Source organism: Triturus cristatus, chromosome 8 (genome assembly GCF_964204655.1).
Source record: "Triturus cristatus chromosome 8, aTriCri1.1, whole genome shotgun sequence".
In the NCBI taxonomy this organism is placed as follows: Eukaryota; Metazoa; Chordata; class Amphibia; order Caudata; family Salamandridae; genus Triturus; species Triturus cristatus.
Genome location: NC_140591.1, coordinates 773,435,691 through 773,452,861, shown reverse-complemented (window position 1 = coordinate 773,452,861; position 17,171 = coordinate 773,435,691). Strand labels below are relative to the sequence as shown.

The 17,171-nt window shown below is 44.8% G+C and overlaps 1 protein-coding gene across 1 annotated transcript in view; it reads right to left on the bottom strand.

The window, feature by feature from the left end:
* Positions 1–15,621, bottom strand: part of CLTRN (collectrin, amino acid transport regulator) — a 191,965-nt gene extending 176,344 nt beyond the window's left edge. Inside the window, exons 1-2 of the mRNA XM_085622212.1 lie at positions 15,474–15,621; positions 14,658–14,716 (exon numbers count right to left, since the gene is read on the bottom strand). Coding sequence (XP_085478338.1) covers positions 14,658–14,716; positions 15,474–15,543 — 129 coding nt within the window. The 5' untranslated portion in view covers positions 15,544–15,621. The remainder of the gene's footprint in view (positions 1–14,657; positions 14,717–15,473) is intronic.
* Between the last annotated feature and the right edge of the window lie 1,550 nt (positions 15,622–17,171).

Here is a 17,171-nt window from a genome sequence, read left to right as displayed (position 1 = left end):
GTAATCGATATTCGTATATTACATGGGAGTGTGGGCAAATAGAATGGCAGAGCAGATAGAATGAGACCAGGTATTCTCTAGTTGTATATTACATGAGAGTGTGGATTTACAGAACGGTAGGGGGTGTTGAATGATGGCAGTTGCACTATACCTTACCCCACTCTGCTCTACACCATACACCCTCTACACCACTCCAGTCTATGTTACTCCACTGTACTCTAATTCAGTCCCCATTTCTCCACTCTATACTATTCCGCTGTATGCAACTTCTCCTATGGCATTCCACACTATGCTATTGCGCTCTACGTCACTCTACTCTAAATCACTCCACTGTATGCATTTCCACTCTACGCCCTGCTACTCTACACCACTCCATTCTACCATACTCATTTTAGGAATTGTGGTATGTTCTAAGGTCATTTTACCATGTGAAAAAGCCTTCTGCTGGGATATCATGAATCATGTTTGAGAGAAAACTATTTTCTCATGCTTTTCCCACAGAGGTTTGGAAGGTGATCTATAAGCTAAACTGAGAGCATATTTTCTGTAAATTCACATTATCTTTCTCAGTCATGTGAGAATGAAGTCTGACATTCTCAGTAAAACATGTACATCCAACAAGGGCAGAGACTGTCAGTTGATTCCTTTGTGTTCTACTGCAGCTTCCCAGAGTGTTCCAAAGAACAACTAGAGCGCTAACAGTCCTACTTATGATAAATGTATGGCACACCTGAAGCCATCTTAATTGGAATAAAGTGGTAACTCTTAAAATATTTAATTTAAAAAGGAACACAATGAGGGGGTTCATTTTGCCATAAAATGTATGATTAGTCCTGCAGAAAGAAAAATAAGGGCACATTTTGAGTGACTTCTCAAATCCTCTTCTATTTCATTAAATTATTCTGACATGCAGACTGAAACATGCACTTTCAATACCAGCAGCAGACTTCCCTGGTGAGCAGTAGCTTTACGACAGTGATCTAATGAGCAACTAGAGTGCTAACATTCTGAATTTATGGCAAGTGTGTGACACATCTGAATGCCTTCTTGATGGAACCAAAGTAAACAAGCATTGAAAATGCAATAGGTCTCGCCCTCGTTTAAGTTAAAGCAATTCTGTTTGTAATTAGGTGGCTTTTCAGCTTTGCTTTTATTAGTGTTTTTCAAACTTTCATGTACATAACATGCATATGCATGCATATATGTATATGTATGCATGCATTTATATTTGTATTTATATATATATGCAGATTATATATATGTTTATATATGTATGTATATATATACACATACATATATATGAATGCATATGCATATATATGCATATATATATGTGCATATGTGTGCGTGTAGAGAGAGGTAGAGAGGTAGAGGTGTAGAGGTAGAGAGGAAGAGGTAGAGAGGAGAGGTAGAGAGGTAGAGAGAGAAGTAGAGAGGGGTAGAGAGGTAGAGAGTAGAGGATAAGTAATAGATAGTAGAGGGTGAGTAGTAGAGAGTAGTAGAGAGTAGTAGAGAGAGTAGCAGAGAGTGAGTAGTAGAGGGTAGTAGAGTGAGTAGTAGAGAGTGAGTAGTAGACAGTAGTAAAGAGTGGGTAATAGAGAGTGAGTAGTAGAGAGTAGTAGAGAGTGAGTAGTAGAGTGAGTAGTAGAGAGTGAGTAGTAGAGAGTGAGTAGTAGAGAGTGGTAGAGAGTGAGTAGTAGAGAGTGAGTAGCAGAGAGAGTAGTAGAAAGTAGCAGAGAGTGAGTAGTAGAGTGAGTAGTAGAGAGTAGTAGAGAGAGAAGAGTAGATAGTGAGTAGTCGAGAGTGAGTAGTAGAGAGTGAGTGGTAGAGAGTGAGTAGTAGAGAGTGAGTAGCAGAGAGAGAGTAGTAGAAAGTAGCAGAGAGTGAGTAGTAGAGTGAGTAGTAGAGAGTAGTAGAGAGAGAAGAGCAGATAATGAGTAGTCGAGAGTGAGTAGTAGAGAGTGAGTAGTAGAGAGTAGTAGAGAGTAGTAGAGAGAGAGTAGTAGATAGTGAGTAGTAGAGAGTAGTATAGAGTGAGTAGTAGAGTGAGTAGTAGAGAGTGAGTAGCAGAGAGTGAGTAATAGAGCGAGAGTAGTAGGGAGTAGTAGAGTAGTAGAGAGTGTGTAGTAGAGAGTAGTGGAGTAGTAGAGAGTGAGTAGTAGAAAGTAGTAGAGAGTGAGTAGTAGAGTGAGTAGTAGGGAGTAGTGTAGAGTGAGTAGTAGAGAGCAAGTAGTAGGGAGTGTGTAGTAGAGAGTGAGTAGTAGAGAGTAGTAGAGAGAGTAGTAGAGAGTCGTAGAGGAGTAGAGAGTGAGTAGTAGAGTGAGTAGTAGAGGGTAGTAGAGAGCGAGTAGTAGAGAGTGAGGAGTGGAGAGTGAGTAGTAGAGAGTAGTAGAGAGTGAGTAGTAGAGAGAGAGTAGTAGAGAGTGAGTAGTAGAGAGTAGTAGAGAGCGAGTAATAAAGAGTGAGTAGTAGAGAGTAGTAGAGAGTGAGTAGTAGAGAGTAGTAGAGTGAGTAGTAGAGAGAGAGTAGTTGAGAGTAGTAGAGAGTGAGTAGTAGAGTAGAAGAGAGTGAGTGGTAGAGAGTAGTAGAGTGAGTAGTAGAGAGTGAGTAGTAGAGAGAGTAGTAGAGAGTAGTAGAGTAGTAGAGAGTGAGTAGTAGAGAGTGAGTATCAGAGAGTGAGTAGTAGAGAGAGAGTTGTAGGGAGTCGTAGAGTAGTAGAGAGTGAGTAGTAGAGAGAAGTAGAGTAGTAGAGAGTGAGTAGTAGAGAGTAGTAGAGAGTGTAGGGAGTAGTGTAGAGTGAGTAGTAGAGAGTAGTAGAGAGTGAGTAGTAGAGAGCAAGTAGTAGAGAGTGAGTAGTAGAGAGTAGTAGTAGAGAGTGAGTAGTCGAGAGAGTAGTAGAGAGTAGTAGAGTGAGTAGTAGAGAGTAGTAGGGAGCGAGTAGTAGAGAGTGAGTAGTGGAGAGTGAGTAGTAGAGAGTAGTAGAGAGGGAGTAGTAGAGAGAGAGTAGAGAGTGAGTAGTAGAGAGTAGTAGAGAGTGAGTAGTACAGAGTGAGTAGTAGAGAGTAGTAGAGAGTGAGTAGTAGAGAGAGAGTAGTAGAGAGTGAGTAGTAGAGAGTAGTAGAGTGAGTAGCAGAGAGTGAGTAGTAGAGAGAGAGTAGTAGAGAGTGAGTAGTAGAGTGTGAGTGGTAGTGAGTAGTAGAGAGTAGTAGAGTGAGTAGTAGAGAGTGATTAGTAGAGAGAGTAGTAGAGAGTAGTAGAGTGAGTAGTAGAGAGCGAATAGTAGAGAGTAGTAGAGTTGTAGAGAGTGACTAGTAGAGAGTAGTAGAGAACGAGTAGTAGAGAGTGAGTAGTGGAGAGTGAGTAGTAGAGTAGTAGAGAGCGTGTAGTAGAGAGTGAGTAGTAGAGAGTAGTAGAGTGAGTAGTAGAGAGGGAGTAGTAGAGAGAGAGAAGTAGAGAGTAGTAGAGAGTGAGTAGTAAAGTAGTAGAGAGTGAGTAGTAGAGAGTAGTAGAGTGAGTAGTAGAGAGCAGTAGAGAGTGAATAGTAGGGAGTGAGTATTAGAGAGTAGTAGTAGAGAGTATTAGAGAGTAGTAGAGAGTGAGTAGTAGAGAGTAGTAGAGAGTGAGTAGTAGAGTGAGTAGTAGGGAGTAGTGTAGAGTGAGTAGTAGAGAGTAATAGAGAGTGAGTAGTAGAGAGCAAGTAGTAGAGAGTGTGTCGTAGAGAGTGAGTAGTATAGAGAGTAGTAGAGAGTGAGTAGTAGAGAGTAGTAGAGGAGTAGAGAGTGAGTAGTAGAGTGAGTAGTAGAGAGTACTAGAGAGCGAGTAGTAGAGAGTGAGTAGTGGAGAGTGAGTAGTAGAGAGTGAGTAGTAGAGAGTGAGTAGTAGAGAGAGAGTAGTAGAGTGAGTAGTAGAGAGTGAGTAGTAGAGAGAGAGTAGTAGAGAGTGAGTACTAGAGTAGTAGAGAGTGAGTAGTAGAGAGTAGTAGAGAGAGTAGTAGAGAGTAGTAGAGTAGTAGAGAGTGAGTAGTAGAGAGTGAGTAGTAGAGAGAGTAGTAGAGAGTAGTAGAGTAATAGAGAGTAGTAGGGAACGAGTAGTAGAGAGTGTGGGTAGTAGAGAGTGAGTAGTAGAGTAGTAGAGAGCGAGTAGTAGAGTGAGTAGTAGAAAGTGTGTAGTAGGGAGAGAGTAGAAGAGAGTGAGTAGTAGAGAGTAGCAGAGTGAGTAGTAGAGAGGGAGTAGTAGAGAGAGAGAAGTAGAGAGTAGTAGAGAGTGAGTAGTAGAGAGTAGTAGAGTGAGTAGTAGAGAGTGAGTAGTAGAGAGTGAGTAGTAGAGAGTAGTAGTAGAGAGTATTGGAGAGTAGTAGAGAGTGAGTAGTAGAGAGTAGTAGCAAGTGAGTAGTAGAGAGTGAGTAGTTTAATTTAAAAGGAACACAATGAGGGGGTTCATTTTGCCATAGAAATTATGATTAGTGCTGAAGAAAGAAAAATTAGGGCACATTTTGAGTGACTTCTCAAATCCTCTTCTATTTCATTAAAAAAATCCGGACATGCAGACTGAAACATGCACTTTTAATACCAGCAGCAGACTTCCCTGGTGAGCAGTAGTTTTACTACAGTGATCTAATGAGCAACTAGAGTGCTAACATTCCGAATTTTTGGCAAATGGGTGACACATCTGAATGCCTTCTTGATGGAATCAAAGTAAAAAACCTGAAAGTATTTCCTACTGAGGAGACTGTAGTAAATGAAGAAATTAGGAAACTTCATAACAAAGAAGTCTCCCAAGATGGCCACCAGAGACAAAAGAGCACAAATGTAGCACACATATCACCCAGATGTAGCCCAAGTATAGCCCAATGACAGAATGTCCCAAAGTGTTCTAAAGAACAACTAGAGGGCTAACAGTCTTACTTATGACAAAAGTATGGCACACATGAAGCCATATTGATTGGAATAAAGTGGCAATACTTAAAACATTTAATTTGCAAAGGAACAAAATTAGGGGGTTCATTTTGCCATAGAAATTATGATTAGTGCTGCAGAAAGAAAAATTAGGGCACATTTTGACTTCTCAAATCCTCTTCTATTTCATTAAAAAATTCTGACATGCAGACTGAAACATGCACTTTGAACACCAGCAGCAGACTTCCCTGGTGAGCAGTAGCTTTACTACAGTGATCTAATGAGCAACTAGAGTGCTACCATTCAGAATTGATGGCAAATGTGTGACACATCTGGCTGCCTTCTTGATGGAACCAAAGTAAACAAGCATTGAAAATGCAATAGGTCTCGCCCTCGTTTAAGTTAAAGCAATTCTGTTCGTAATTAGGTGGCTTTTTAGCTTTGCTTGTATAAGTGTTTTTCAAACTTTCATGTACATAACATGCATATGCATGCATATATGTATATGTATATGTATGCATGCATTTATATTTGTATTTATATAGATATGCAGATTATATATATGTTTATTCACTGAAAAAACCATAGCCACTGTGCAAACGCGCCCCGTGGTGCATTTTAAGTTGGGGGATTAAGTCCCCTTGAATCCTGAGGTCCCCTAGTGGCTAACTAGGCCACCAGGTACCGCCAGTAAGCGCCACGGAGCTGCATTGCAGAGAGGTGTAAAAAGGGGCGTGGCTTCATTACACCTCTCTGCAACGCAGCCCCCTGGCGCATACTGGAGGTTCCTGGTGGGCTAGTTGGCCCCCAGGAACCCCCAGTATTCAAGGGGAATTAGTTCCCCCTCTGCAAACGCGCCAGGGGGCGCGTTTGCAGAGTGGTGTAAGGAGGGGACGTGGCCTCCAGCCCGATACCATTTTTTTTGTTCCTTCTTATTTTTTAGAAGGGGGGCTGTGTAGCCCCCCTTCTTTTTCTATTTTTTTGGCCCTGGGGACCCCATCCCCCAGGGCCTGACCCCAATTTTTATTATTTTTTTTAAAACATCGGGAAGGGGGCTGCGTGGCCCCCCTCCCGAGGCCATAATTTGCCCCGGGGACCCCATCCTCCGGGGCATGGGCCTTTTTTTTTTTATTTGTTATGGAGGGGGGCTGCATAGCCCCCCTCCTCTGGCCACTTTAAGGCCCCGGGGACCCCATCCCCCAGGGCTGGCCATTGTTTATTTTTTTATTATTTATTTTTTTATTTAATTTAGGAGGGGGGCCGCGTTGCCCCCCTCCCGGGCCAATTCTGGCCCTGGGAACCCCAACCCCCCGGGGCCAGGCCTCTCGTTGGAGACCATGGGGGGGTCCCCAATCCCCGCACGGTCCAAGCCGGCTCCCCGCCTCCTGCGGGAGCCGGCATTGCTTTTCCACATGGGGAGCAGCTAACATGCTGCTCCCCATGTGGAAAAGCAATCTGCTTTGCTTCATTGAAGCGAGAGCAGGTTTCCCTGCTCTCGCTTCAATGAAGCAAAGCAGTTTGCAAAGGCAGGGTGGGAGCCGCGGCTCCCGCCCTGCCATTGCAAACAGCAGTGTTCCGGGGGTGGGCACCCCGGGACACTGCAGTAGCCGGCCCTGGGGGGTGGTGGTCCCCAGGGCCAATACAAGGCTCCAGGAAGGGGGCCACATGGCCCCCCTCCAACATGTATAAGTTGCCCCTGAGAGCCCCCCCACATCAAATAGTTTTAAGCCCCGGGGTTGGCGGTCCCCGGGGCTGGGGGGGCTGCGAGCCCCCCACCTATGATAACGAAGCCCCGGGGGGTGGCGGTCCCCGGGGCTGCGGGGGGGCTGTGAGCCCCCTCGCATATACAATCTTAGAGCCCCGGGGGGTGGCGGTCCCCGGGGCAGTGTGGGGGGGATTGGGACCCCCCACACTTTTTTTTTTAATTAAACCCCCAGGATTTGGCCCCCGGGGGCAAATTAGAATATTCAGCGCGGGAGACCGCGCTGATTTTTTTAAAAAAAATTGGCCGTAATTCTAGCGTAGAGGTAGAGGTAGAGAGGTAGAGAGTAGGAGAGAGAGAGGTAGAGAGATAGAGAGTAGAGAGTGAGTAATAGAGAATAGAGAGTGAGTAGTAGAGAGAGTAGCAGAGAGTGAGTAGTAGAGAGTAGTAGAGTGAGTAGTAGGTAGAGAGTAGTAGACAGTAGTGGAGAGTGAGTAGTAGAGAGTAGTAGAGAATGAGTAGCAGAGAGAGAGTATTAGAGAGTAGTAGGGAGTGAGTAGTAGAGTGAGTCGTAGAGAGTGAGTGGGAGAGAGTAGTAGAGAGTGAGTAGTAGAGAGAGAGTAGTAGAGATTGAGTAGTAGAGAGTAGTAGAGAGTGATTAGTAGAATGAGTAGTAGAGAGTAGTAGAGAGTGAGTAGTAGAGTGAGTACTAGAGAGTAGTAGAGAGCGAGTAGTAGAGAGCAAGTAGTAGAGAGTGTGTTGTAGAGTAGTAGAGAGTGAGAGGTAGAGAGTAGTAGAGAGTAGTAGAGTGAGTAGTAGAGAGTAGTAGAGAGTGAATAGTAGAGAGTGAATAGTAGAGAGTAGTACAGAGTGAGTAGTAGAGAGCGAGTAGTAGAGAGTGAGTAGTAGATAGTAGAGAGTGAGTAGTAGAGAGTAGTAGAGAGAGAGTAGTAGGGAGTGAGTAGTAGAGAGTGAGTAGTAGAGAGAGAGTAGTAGAGAGTGAGTAGTAGAGAGAGAGTACTAGAGAGTAGTAGAGAGTGAGTAGTAGAGTAGTAGAGAGTAGTCAGTCAGTGTCAGTCAGTGTCAGTCAGTCAGTGTCGGTCAGTCAGTGTCAGTCAATCAGTGTCAGTCAGTGTCAGTTAGTCAGTGTCAGTCAGTTGGTGTCAGCTAGAGCAGCTCTGCTGACCTGGTTCTTTGGCTCTAAAGCAGCTCTGCTGACCTGGTTCTCTCCCACTAAAGCAGCTCTGCTGACCTGGTTTCTCTGGCTCTACAGCAGGTCTGCTGACCTGGTTCTCTGGTTCTAGAGCAGCTCTGCTGACCTAGTTCTTAGGCTACAGAGCAGCTCTGCTGACCTGGTTCTTAGGCTCTAGAGCAGCTCTGCTGACCTGGTTCTCTGGCTCTAAAGCAGCTTTGCTGGCCTGGTTCTCTGGCTCTAAAGCAGCTCTGCTGACCTGGTTCTCTCCCTCTAAAGCGGCTCTGCTGACCTGGTTTCTCTGGCTCTACAGCAGCTCTGCTGACCTCGTTCTCTGGCTCTAGAGCAGCTCTGCTGGCCTAGTTCTTAGGCTCTAGAGCAGCTCTGCTGACCTGGTTCTCTGGCTCTACAACAGCTCTGCTGACCTGGTTCTCTGGCCCTAAAGCAGCTCTGCTGACCCTGCTCTATGGCTCTAAAGCAGTTCTGCTGATCTTGTTCTCTGGCTCTACAACAGCTCTGCTGACCTGGTTCTCTGGCCCTAAAGCAGCTCTGCTGACCCTGCTCTATGGCTCTAAAGCAGTTCTGCGGACATGGTTCTCTGGCTCTAGAGCAGCTCTGTTGACCTGTTGCTCTCCCTCTAGAGCAGCTCTGCTGACCTGGTTCTCTCCCTCTAAAGCAGCTCTACTGACCTGGTTTCTCTGGCTCTAGAGTAGCTCTGTTGACCTGGTTCGTAGGCTCTAGAGCAGCTCTGCTGACCTGGTTCTCTGGCTCTAGAGCAGCTCTGCTGACCTGCACCCTTGGCTCTAAAGCAGCTCTGCTGACCTGGTTCTCTCCCTCTAAAGCAGCTCTGCTGACCTGGTTCTCTGGCTCTAGAGCAGCTCTGCTGACCTGGTCCCTTGGCTCTAAAGCAGCTCTGCTGACCTGGTTCTCTCCCTCTAAAGCAGCTCTGCTGACCTGGTTCTCTGGCTCTAAAGCAGCTCTGCTGACCTGGTTCTCTCCCACTAAAGCAGCTCTGCTGACCTGCTTCTCTGACTCTAGAGCAGCTCTGCTGACCTTGTTCTCTAGCTCTAGAGCAGCTCTGCTGACCTGGTTCTTAGGCTCTAGAGCCGCTCTGCTGACCTGGTTCTCTGGCTCTAAAGCAGCTCTGCTGACCTGGTTCTATGGCTCTAGAGCAGCTCTGCTGGCCTGGTTCTCTGGCTCTAAAGCAGCTCTGCTGACCTGGCTCTCTGCCTCTAGAGCCGCTCTGCTGACCTGGTTCTATGGCTCTAAAGCAGCTCTGCTGACCTGGTTCTCTGGCTCTAGAGCAGCTCTGCTGACCTGGTCCTCTGGCTCTAAATCAGCTCTGCTGACCTGGTTCTCTCCCTCTAAAGCAGCTCTGCTGACCTGGTTTCTCTGGCTCTAGAGCATCTCTGCTGACCTGGTTCTCTGGCTCTAAAGCTGATCTGCTGACCTGGTTCTCTCCCTCTAAAGCAGCTCTGCTGACCTGGTTCTCTGCCTCTAGAGCAGCTCTGCTGACCTGGTTCTCTGGCTCTAAAGCAGCTCTGCTGACCTGGTTCTATGGCTCTAAAGCAGCTCCGCTGACCTGGTTCTCTGGCTCTAGAGCAGCTCTGCTGACCTGGTTCTCTCCCTCTAAAGAGCTCTGCTGACCTGGTTCTCTGGCTCTTAAGCAGTTCTGCGGACCTGGTTCTCTGCCTCTAGAGCAGCTCTGCTGACCTGGTTCTATGGCTCTAAAGCAGCTCTGCTGACCTGGTTCTCAGGCTCTAGAGCAGCTCTGCTGACCTGGTTCTCTGGCTCTAAAGCAGTTCTGCTGACCTGGTTCTCTCCCTCTAAAGCAGCTCTGCTGACCTGGTTTCTCTGGCTCTACAGCAGCTCTGCTGACATGGGTCTCTGGTTCTAGAGCAGCTCTGCTGACCTGCTTCTTAGGCTGTAGAGCAGCTCAGTTGACCTGGTTCTCTGGCTCTACAACGGCTCTGCTAACCTGGTTCCTCTGGCTCTACAGCAGCTCTGCTGACCTGGTTCTCTGCACTCACGATGCATGCATCCGACTTCACGAAAATATATTTAAAAATAATATAAGTTTATTATAAGTACAAATATATTATTTTTATGAATATCTTAGATAATCTCTTGCCCTAATATGTATATTAAAGACACATACACATCATTTTGGAACATACATTTTTTTGCGGGAGTCGCGCACCCAGCACGTCCCAGCACGTATAGGACGTCACGCGGGACCCTCAACCACGCAAGCATCTCGTACCGTAATGCGCATGTGTCGCGAATGTGCGGGAACAGGAGTCGCGGACTGAAAACTGAAAAACTCGCAGCCGTCGCACACAGATCCTTCTCGACTTTTCTAAAATGGCGGCTAGAATGCGCGCACCCACCGTGATGTGTACGCTTTGAGTGCGCGACTCAGAAAAAAAATTGAATTTTTTTTTAAGAAGATAATATAAATATATTAAAATAAAAATGAAAACAAGAAAATTAATCAATATTTCAGTTTGCATTTTTTTTTTTTGCAATTTTCAGAAAAATATATGTTATTTAATAAATACAATTTTTATTAATAAACAGTAAAAAAACTGTAGAAAATCAGTACAAAAAAATAGGTAGAACTACTATCACACTTAAAAATTAGCATTTAAAAAACCTTTGAAATTCACTGAAAAAAAACATTGGTTTCAGAGACGTTATAGTTAGAAATTAGCATTTAATAAAGCTTTGAAATTCACTGAAAAAACCATAGGTTTCAGGCACGTTATAGTTAGAAATTAGCATTTAGCTGAACTAACAATAATGGGGGAATTTCACGGGTTTTGTACGAGTGAAATGTCCAACTAACTATAACGCCCTTGAAACCTATGATTTTTTCAGTGAATTTCTAAGGTTTTTTAAATGCTAATTTCTAACTATAACATGCCTGAAACCTATGGTTTTTTCAGTGAATTTCAAAGTTTTTTTAAATGCTTATTTTTAACTATAACGTGCCTCGAACCTATGGTTTTTTCAGTGAATTTCTAAGGTTTTTTAAATGCTAGTTTCTAACAATGCCTACAGAAGTATGACATGTGAAGAAAGAAGAAAAAATGCACAGAAAAAACCAAAAGAAATGTAGAAAGAAACAACAGAAGTCCACAAAGATGAAGAAAAATGCAGGAAGAAGCAAGACATGTGCAGAAAGAACCAACAGAGGAGCAGAAAGAGGCCTTGTTGGGAAATCATCCTGTGCCCACAACTTTTTCAGACGGGTACTGGTGGTAACTGACTCTGACTAACCAGGCCTAGAGCCAGTGCTATGCTATAAGACACTTAGAATACTGTGAAAACACCTACATACACTAGGGAACACTATGCGTTGGGGTACCCCTGTGATTAGCATGACTTCCTCTGTAAGTCCCTAGTACATAATAGGGCAGGGGGATTAAAACTACCTCTTAAAACGCGCCACGGGGAGCGTTTACACAGTGGTGAAGGGAGGGGGGGCCTGAGGTGATGTGTGCAAAGACGCCCTGTGGCCGTTTTAAATTGGGAGATTAAGTCCCATTGAATCCTGAGGGTCCCTGGGGTCCAACTAGCCCACTAAGTACCTTCAGTAAGCGCCACAGAGCTGCGTTGCACAGAGGTGTAAAAAGGGGCATGGTCTGGACCACCTCTCTGCAACGCAGGCCTGTGGCGCTTACTGGAGGTTCCTGGTGGCCTAGTTGGCCCCCAGGGGCCCTCAGGATTGAAGCGGACTTAATTCCCCAACTTAAAACGCGCCACAGGGCGTGTTTGCACACATCACCTCTGGCCCCGCCCCTCCCTTTACCACTGTGCAAAGGCGCCCTGTGGCACGTTTTAAGTTGGGGGATTAAGTCCCCTTAAATCCTGAGAGTCCCTGGGTCCAACTAGCCCACCACGTACCTCCAGTAAGCACCACAAAGCTGCGTTGCAAAGAGGTGGTTCAAGGCCATGCCCCATTTTACACCTCTCTGCAATGCAACTCTGTGGCACTTACTGGACGTACCTGGTGGGTTAGTTGGCCCCCAGGGACCCTCAGGATTCAAGGGGACTTAATTCCCTAACTTAAAGCGCGCCACAGGGCGTGTTTGCACACTTGTGACATCAGGCCACGCCCCCTCCCTGCACCACTGCGCAAACGCACTCCCTGGTGCTTTGTAAATTGTGGGACTAATGCCTTTTTTGGCCCTGGGGGTCCTTCTGGGACCCCCTGAGCAGGCCTAGGGGGTCAGGGTGTTTCTACCCTGACCCTTTTTCTTGTTTTTCGCATTTCTTTTTCTGTTTTCTTGTGCCTCGGTTCTACTGAGGCACATGATGGCTGCCTACACTTCCTGGTTTGGAGTGTTGACAGCCAATTAGCATGAAGCTCGTGATCGGGAGGGTGCGCGGATCCTCCACGGCCATAGATATCACTATCTTTATTTCTTAATTTCTCAAAAACTACTGAACGGATTTACACCATTTTTTAAAAAGGACGCTTTCTTAGCCAAACAGTACCTTTTTGCCACATTTGGTGCAATTCCGTTCAACAGTTTTTGCTATAACCGTGTCTAAAGTTTCCTATGGGTAATTAAGTTTTTTTACCTCTATTTTTTGAATTTCTTATGAACTACTGAAGGGATTCACACCATTTAAAAAAAGGGCGCTTTCTGAACCAAGGGCTACCTTTTTGCTAAATTCGGTGTACTTCCATTCAGCAGTTCGGGCTGTAGCCGTGTCCAAAATTTCCTATTGGAAATAACAAGGGGAAAACGCGTTTTGGGACCCCCCTTTTTTCTCGGCCCCCGCTTGATGAATCACCCCCAAACTTTCAGGATAGGAGCTGATCAGTGCGCCCCACCAGTTTTGAAACTTTCGCGAAGATTCGTAAACCGGCGCCAAAGTTATTGGAAAAAGAATGTTACAATTTTCCTATGGTAACTAGGTCCTAACTATAACTACCTACTGGCGATCACCCAAAAAAATTATGTTATAGGGTATTTCTTAAGAAGAAGAAATTACTAATTTATAGTGTCAACAACATGAATCCCACATGTTACTGTATCATGTGAACCAAATCAGAGTTTTACTTGAACAATTCTACTCAAACCAATAGAAAGTACTTAAAACAATGAGGTTTAAAACAATCTTGATTCTCTGTTGAAACTTCTATGTAAGTTACTTTGCAAGGGTCTCCAACGAATAGCTGGGGAGCTACTAGTACCTTGACAGTACCCTCAAAGTAGCTCTCAAAGATGAAGTCAAGCCCAGCATCTCATTCAGAGAGTCTGTGCATACTAAATAAGGCAGCACTGCTCATATCAAGACCCTTGGAGTGACCACCAGACAAACATAAGGCAGGGACTCATATTAGCCCTCAACCACACATTGTGTAGGCATATGGAGTCTGCCACATTCCCACCTTGTATCCAATCTCAATCTAACTAAGTCACAAGGAGATTTGCCATGTTGCAGTCACTGCTTTACCAGTCACATCATGTCTGTGAACAGTGGACCATAAAAGAAGAGTGGCAGTTGTAGCCTCAGCAGTAATCATTGTTAACCTACCAAATTGTGGGAGTGCAGGATCATAGTGAAAATTTGTCAGTTGAGTGCATGATCAGCCCACGACCTGAGAAGTGCAGGATATGATCCAGAGCAGAGGAAATTAAGAGCCTCATCTGCATTCATTTATGTCTGCACCTATAACAAAGACTGTCGTTTCCTGAAAGCTACGCCTGGTGTCAAGGACAGCAAAATGTGTACACTAGCCCCCATCATAAGGGTTTTATCCCTGGCACAATTGTGTCCATTCATGGTATAATAGTGCCACTAGCATAATAATGGCCATCCTTGACTATTTTGGACATTCTTAGTTTAGTTGTGGCATACTGGCAGCCATCACTGACATATTAAGAGCAGGACTAGCCTACCTTTACCTATCCCTAAAAATAATGGTGGCCGACCATTGCATAATAATGGCCATGACTAATATATGGTGGCTTTTTTGGCCCTTCTGATGTTCGACTCAGCACAACTATGGCCCTGGTATAATGGATGGGCATCATGGACATAATACAGTCATCCTTGGTGCTATGGTGAGCATCCATGACCTATGACTGTAAAACCTGGGCATCTGAAGCAGTCTCTCCATGTGAGACATTTACGTGTAAGTATGTGATATACATGATAAGCTGATGTTTGGGGACTGGGTATTTCCTAAAAATAAAAACTGATATTTTAAAGGCAATTTTTCTTTTTTTTAAATTGAGTTTGTTTTCCCAAAATGGAAAGTTTTAATTGATAGAAAAATATGTGTATTTTCAGAAACTGATATAATGAAGAAGACAAAAGGTTTCAATTTCAAAATATGTTTTAAGTTGATAAGTGATTCATCATAACTCAAGTTATGTAAGGGAGACTTAGTGCTCTGATTATGTCCTTTAAGCCAGACAGCGTGTGAAGATGTGAATGTTTTACTTCATTAGTCAGGTGGAGGCATTTAATATTTATAAACTTTTTCCCTGGCATTTTTGCTGGTAACCTTGCATGGAATACTTGGGTAGTCACTATTGATAAATCGGCTTAGGGAGGACATAGCGCCATCAATATTTTACAGTTATAAAATTTGCTAATAGCTTGCGAGGACCTTCCTGGAGCAGAAGGGGCTCTCACTACAGAAACGGTTGGAGACCCTTGCTTTAAAATTGGGCATGGTGAGCTGAGTTTATTGTAGAATATCAATCGACATATTGTAAGAACAACACAATATCGCGAAACCTTCCTGCTGGCGATCACAAATCGTGTTTGTTCATTGACCAAACATAAAATAATAGGATGAGTGTGGGGTGGGGTGGAGAGAGGAGCTTGTTAGAATACTTACTGCTTTGTCCCCCAGAGCAGCCCTGAGACTGATCCGCACTTGGAATGCATTCGGAGCCTCTAGAAAAAAATGTGATAAGACGTAAGAACGTCAGTAGGTTTCCACACAGAAAGTGCTTGTCAGAATATGTTTTAAAGACAGGCTTCTAAGGGCGCGTTGCGCACTTCCGTTCACTGACGCACTGTGCGTAACACGAGGAACACAGAACCCAGAATACTTAGTATTCCGTTTAATGTTTATTAAAAGGGGCCGAAATATGGTTAAAAACATCAGAAATTTTTTTATATGAATTAGAGAAGAAACATGGCTTTTGCAATGCAATACAATATTTAAATATTTACATTTTACCAATGGCTTTGACCGCTTATCTCCAACCCTGCACGGAGGTTTGGTTTTATTGTGGTCGCATTTAAACAGCCTCACCCATCCATTCATCCATCCAGCATTCACCTAAACTCACAAGGTCAACGATCCATCATCCCACCCATCCATCATGCCGACCAAGGCCACTCATCCATCCATTCATGCATTAATCAATCAAGTTATCCGCCTACAAGGACCCACGTAGGCAAACTATCCATCCGTCCATGCATGCAAAGCCAATCACACATCCATTCATTAATCACGCAAACAATCAATTTATCGCCCACCTGTTCACCCAATCCCAATTTCCCATCCATTTATCAATCAACCCATTCACCCAGTCATCCAAACTCACCAATCCATCTACGCCTTCATCCACCCATCTGATAATCCGCCCCCACTGTCTCAATAACGGAAGACGGGAATATTCAAAGGGTAACAGAAGTGGCTTACTTGGGTAGCAGCGCTGAGCCTGGGCAAAGGTTGCCAGAGGGAACACAAGCAAAAACAATGCTGGCAGCATGGCGACTGGGCGAGAAACTATTGGCAAAAAGGAGAAAAGCTCCTGTGCAGTGCAGTCTTAAACTGCCAGTGGCCCAGGATTAAAGCATCAGCAGAAAGAGAAGGAGAACAGGCGCAAAGGTTTAATTATTAACCACGTGGTCCCCTCAGCCAGCACCGCTGGTGGAAACTGACATCCCCGGTCAGTTATTTACCAATCAACGTTTGGAGCGGCGCGCGGCTCCCCTGTGTTATGATGAACATCTCGTGAAGCTCTGATGTGGCATCATGCCAGTGCCCGATTGCCCTTTTTTCTAGCTTTGAGAAGCACCCAAAGCCACATATGTGCCAAAATAAATAACACACACCTTTTCTTGTAACCACAGTTAAACATTCATATCTTGACTATCATTGAGGGCGAAATCAATCGTATTATTTTAATAATAGCTAAGGAGTACCGGCGACTGGAATAGCTCAAATCGTGGCCAGTCAGGAGCTGAAAGCTGGAGGAGAATGGAAGTTTCACCTAACGAGGTGGGTTGCATGTCAGCAAAAGCACTTCTGCGGGGAGCAGTATGTCCTGCAGAAAGGAGAATACAAATGTTTTTCTGACTGGGGAGGAACTAATAACACCATCCTGTCACTACGCCCTGTTATGTTGGAACCTATTGGGAGGGATACACATCAACATTTGATACAAACCTACAGTGGTGAACATTTCCATGGACACTGCACTGAATACACGTCAGAGATGCCCTGTTTCTTCAGGGTTCTGTAGGGATGCTGGCTGCTAGGACACCAGGGGACGCCGCAGAGGAGCAGTGTGGGCTGGAAGAGGGCCACTACCCTGACCTGGCTTCCTGTGGCTGTCCCACCGCCCATGTCACATCCCTGAAGCTTATAGACTATGTAAGAAGAGACATGTAATGGTATATGTGCGTGTTAAAAATGGCTGCCTCTCGAGTCCACTGCCTTTTACAACGTTTGTCTTGGGTTCTTAAACATATTCTTCTAAGCCTTTATTCCATGTTGCAGTCTCTATATGCTTTTACCATGTTTTCTCTTTGCACTCTCGAGCTTACCGTATCTAAGCACGACTTATCCAAAACACGGCTAAATAAAAGTATACAATAATTTGTTGTGGAAATTATAATAGCTAAGAAACGGTGGTGCGGAAGTAAGCATTCAAGATTCCCCTCTGTAGAGTGTGGTCTCTACATATCCTCTGTGATGAAGAGGAAAAGCAGGACAAACATGACAACTGTATTTTCCACCTACTATACTGGCTTGGCCGTTTGAGGCTGGACTGTTCCCATGAGGCACAGGGTCAAGGCTGATTTGCATATGGCTGGGACTGAACTGGGGTGGGAAGTGAGCTAAAGAACATGATGGATTCAACCCAGATCTGTGACTGGGAGTGAGTGTCTGAAAAGTTCAGGGATCCGTCCATCATCTCCTTGTGTTTGCTTTGTCCTCTACCATCAGTCAATCTCTACAGACATCTTTAACAGCTCCTGCCCATATCAAATAATCTCCATGGTTTATTGGCCTCTCCTAATTATCAATCTTCGCCTGTGAGTGGCCTCTTTGTCCTCTTATCTGGCCTCTACTTGCTTATCTACTGTTTGACAAGCCTCTTTATCAGTACAC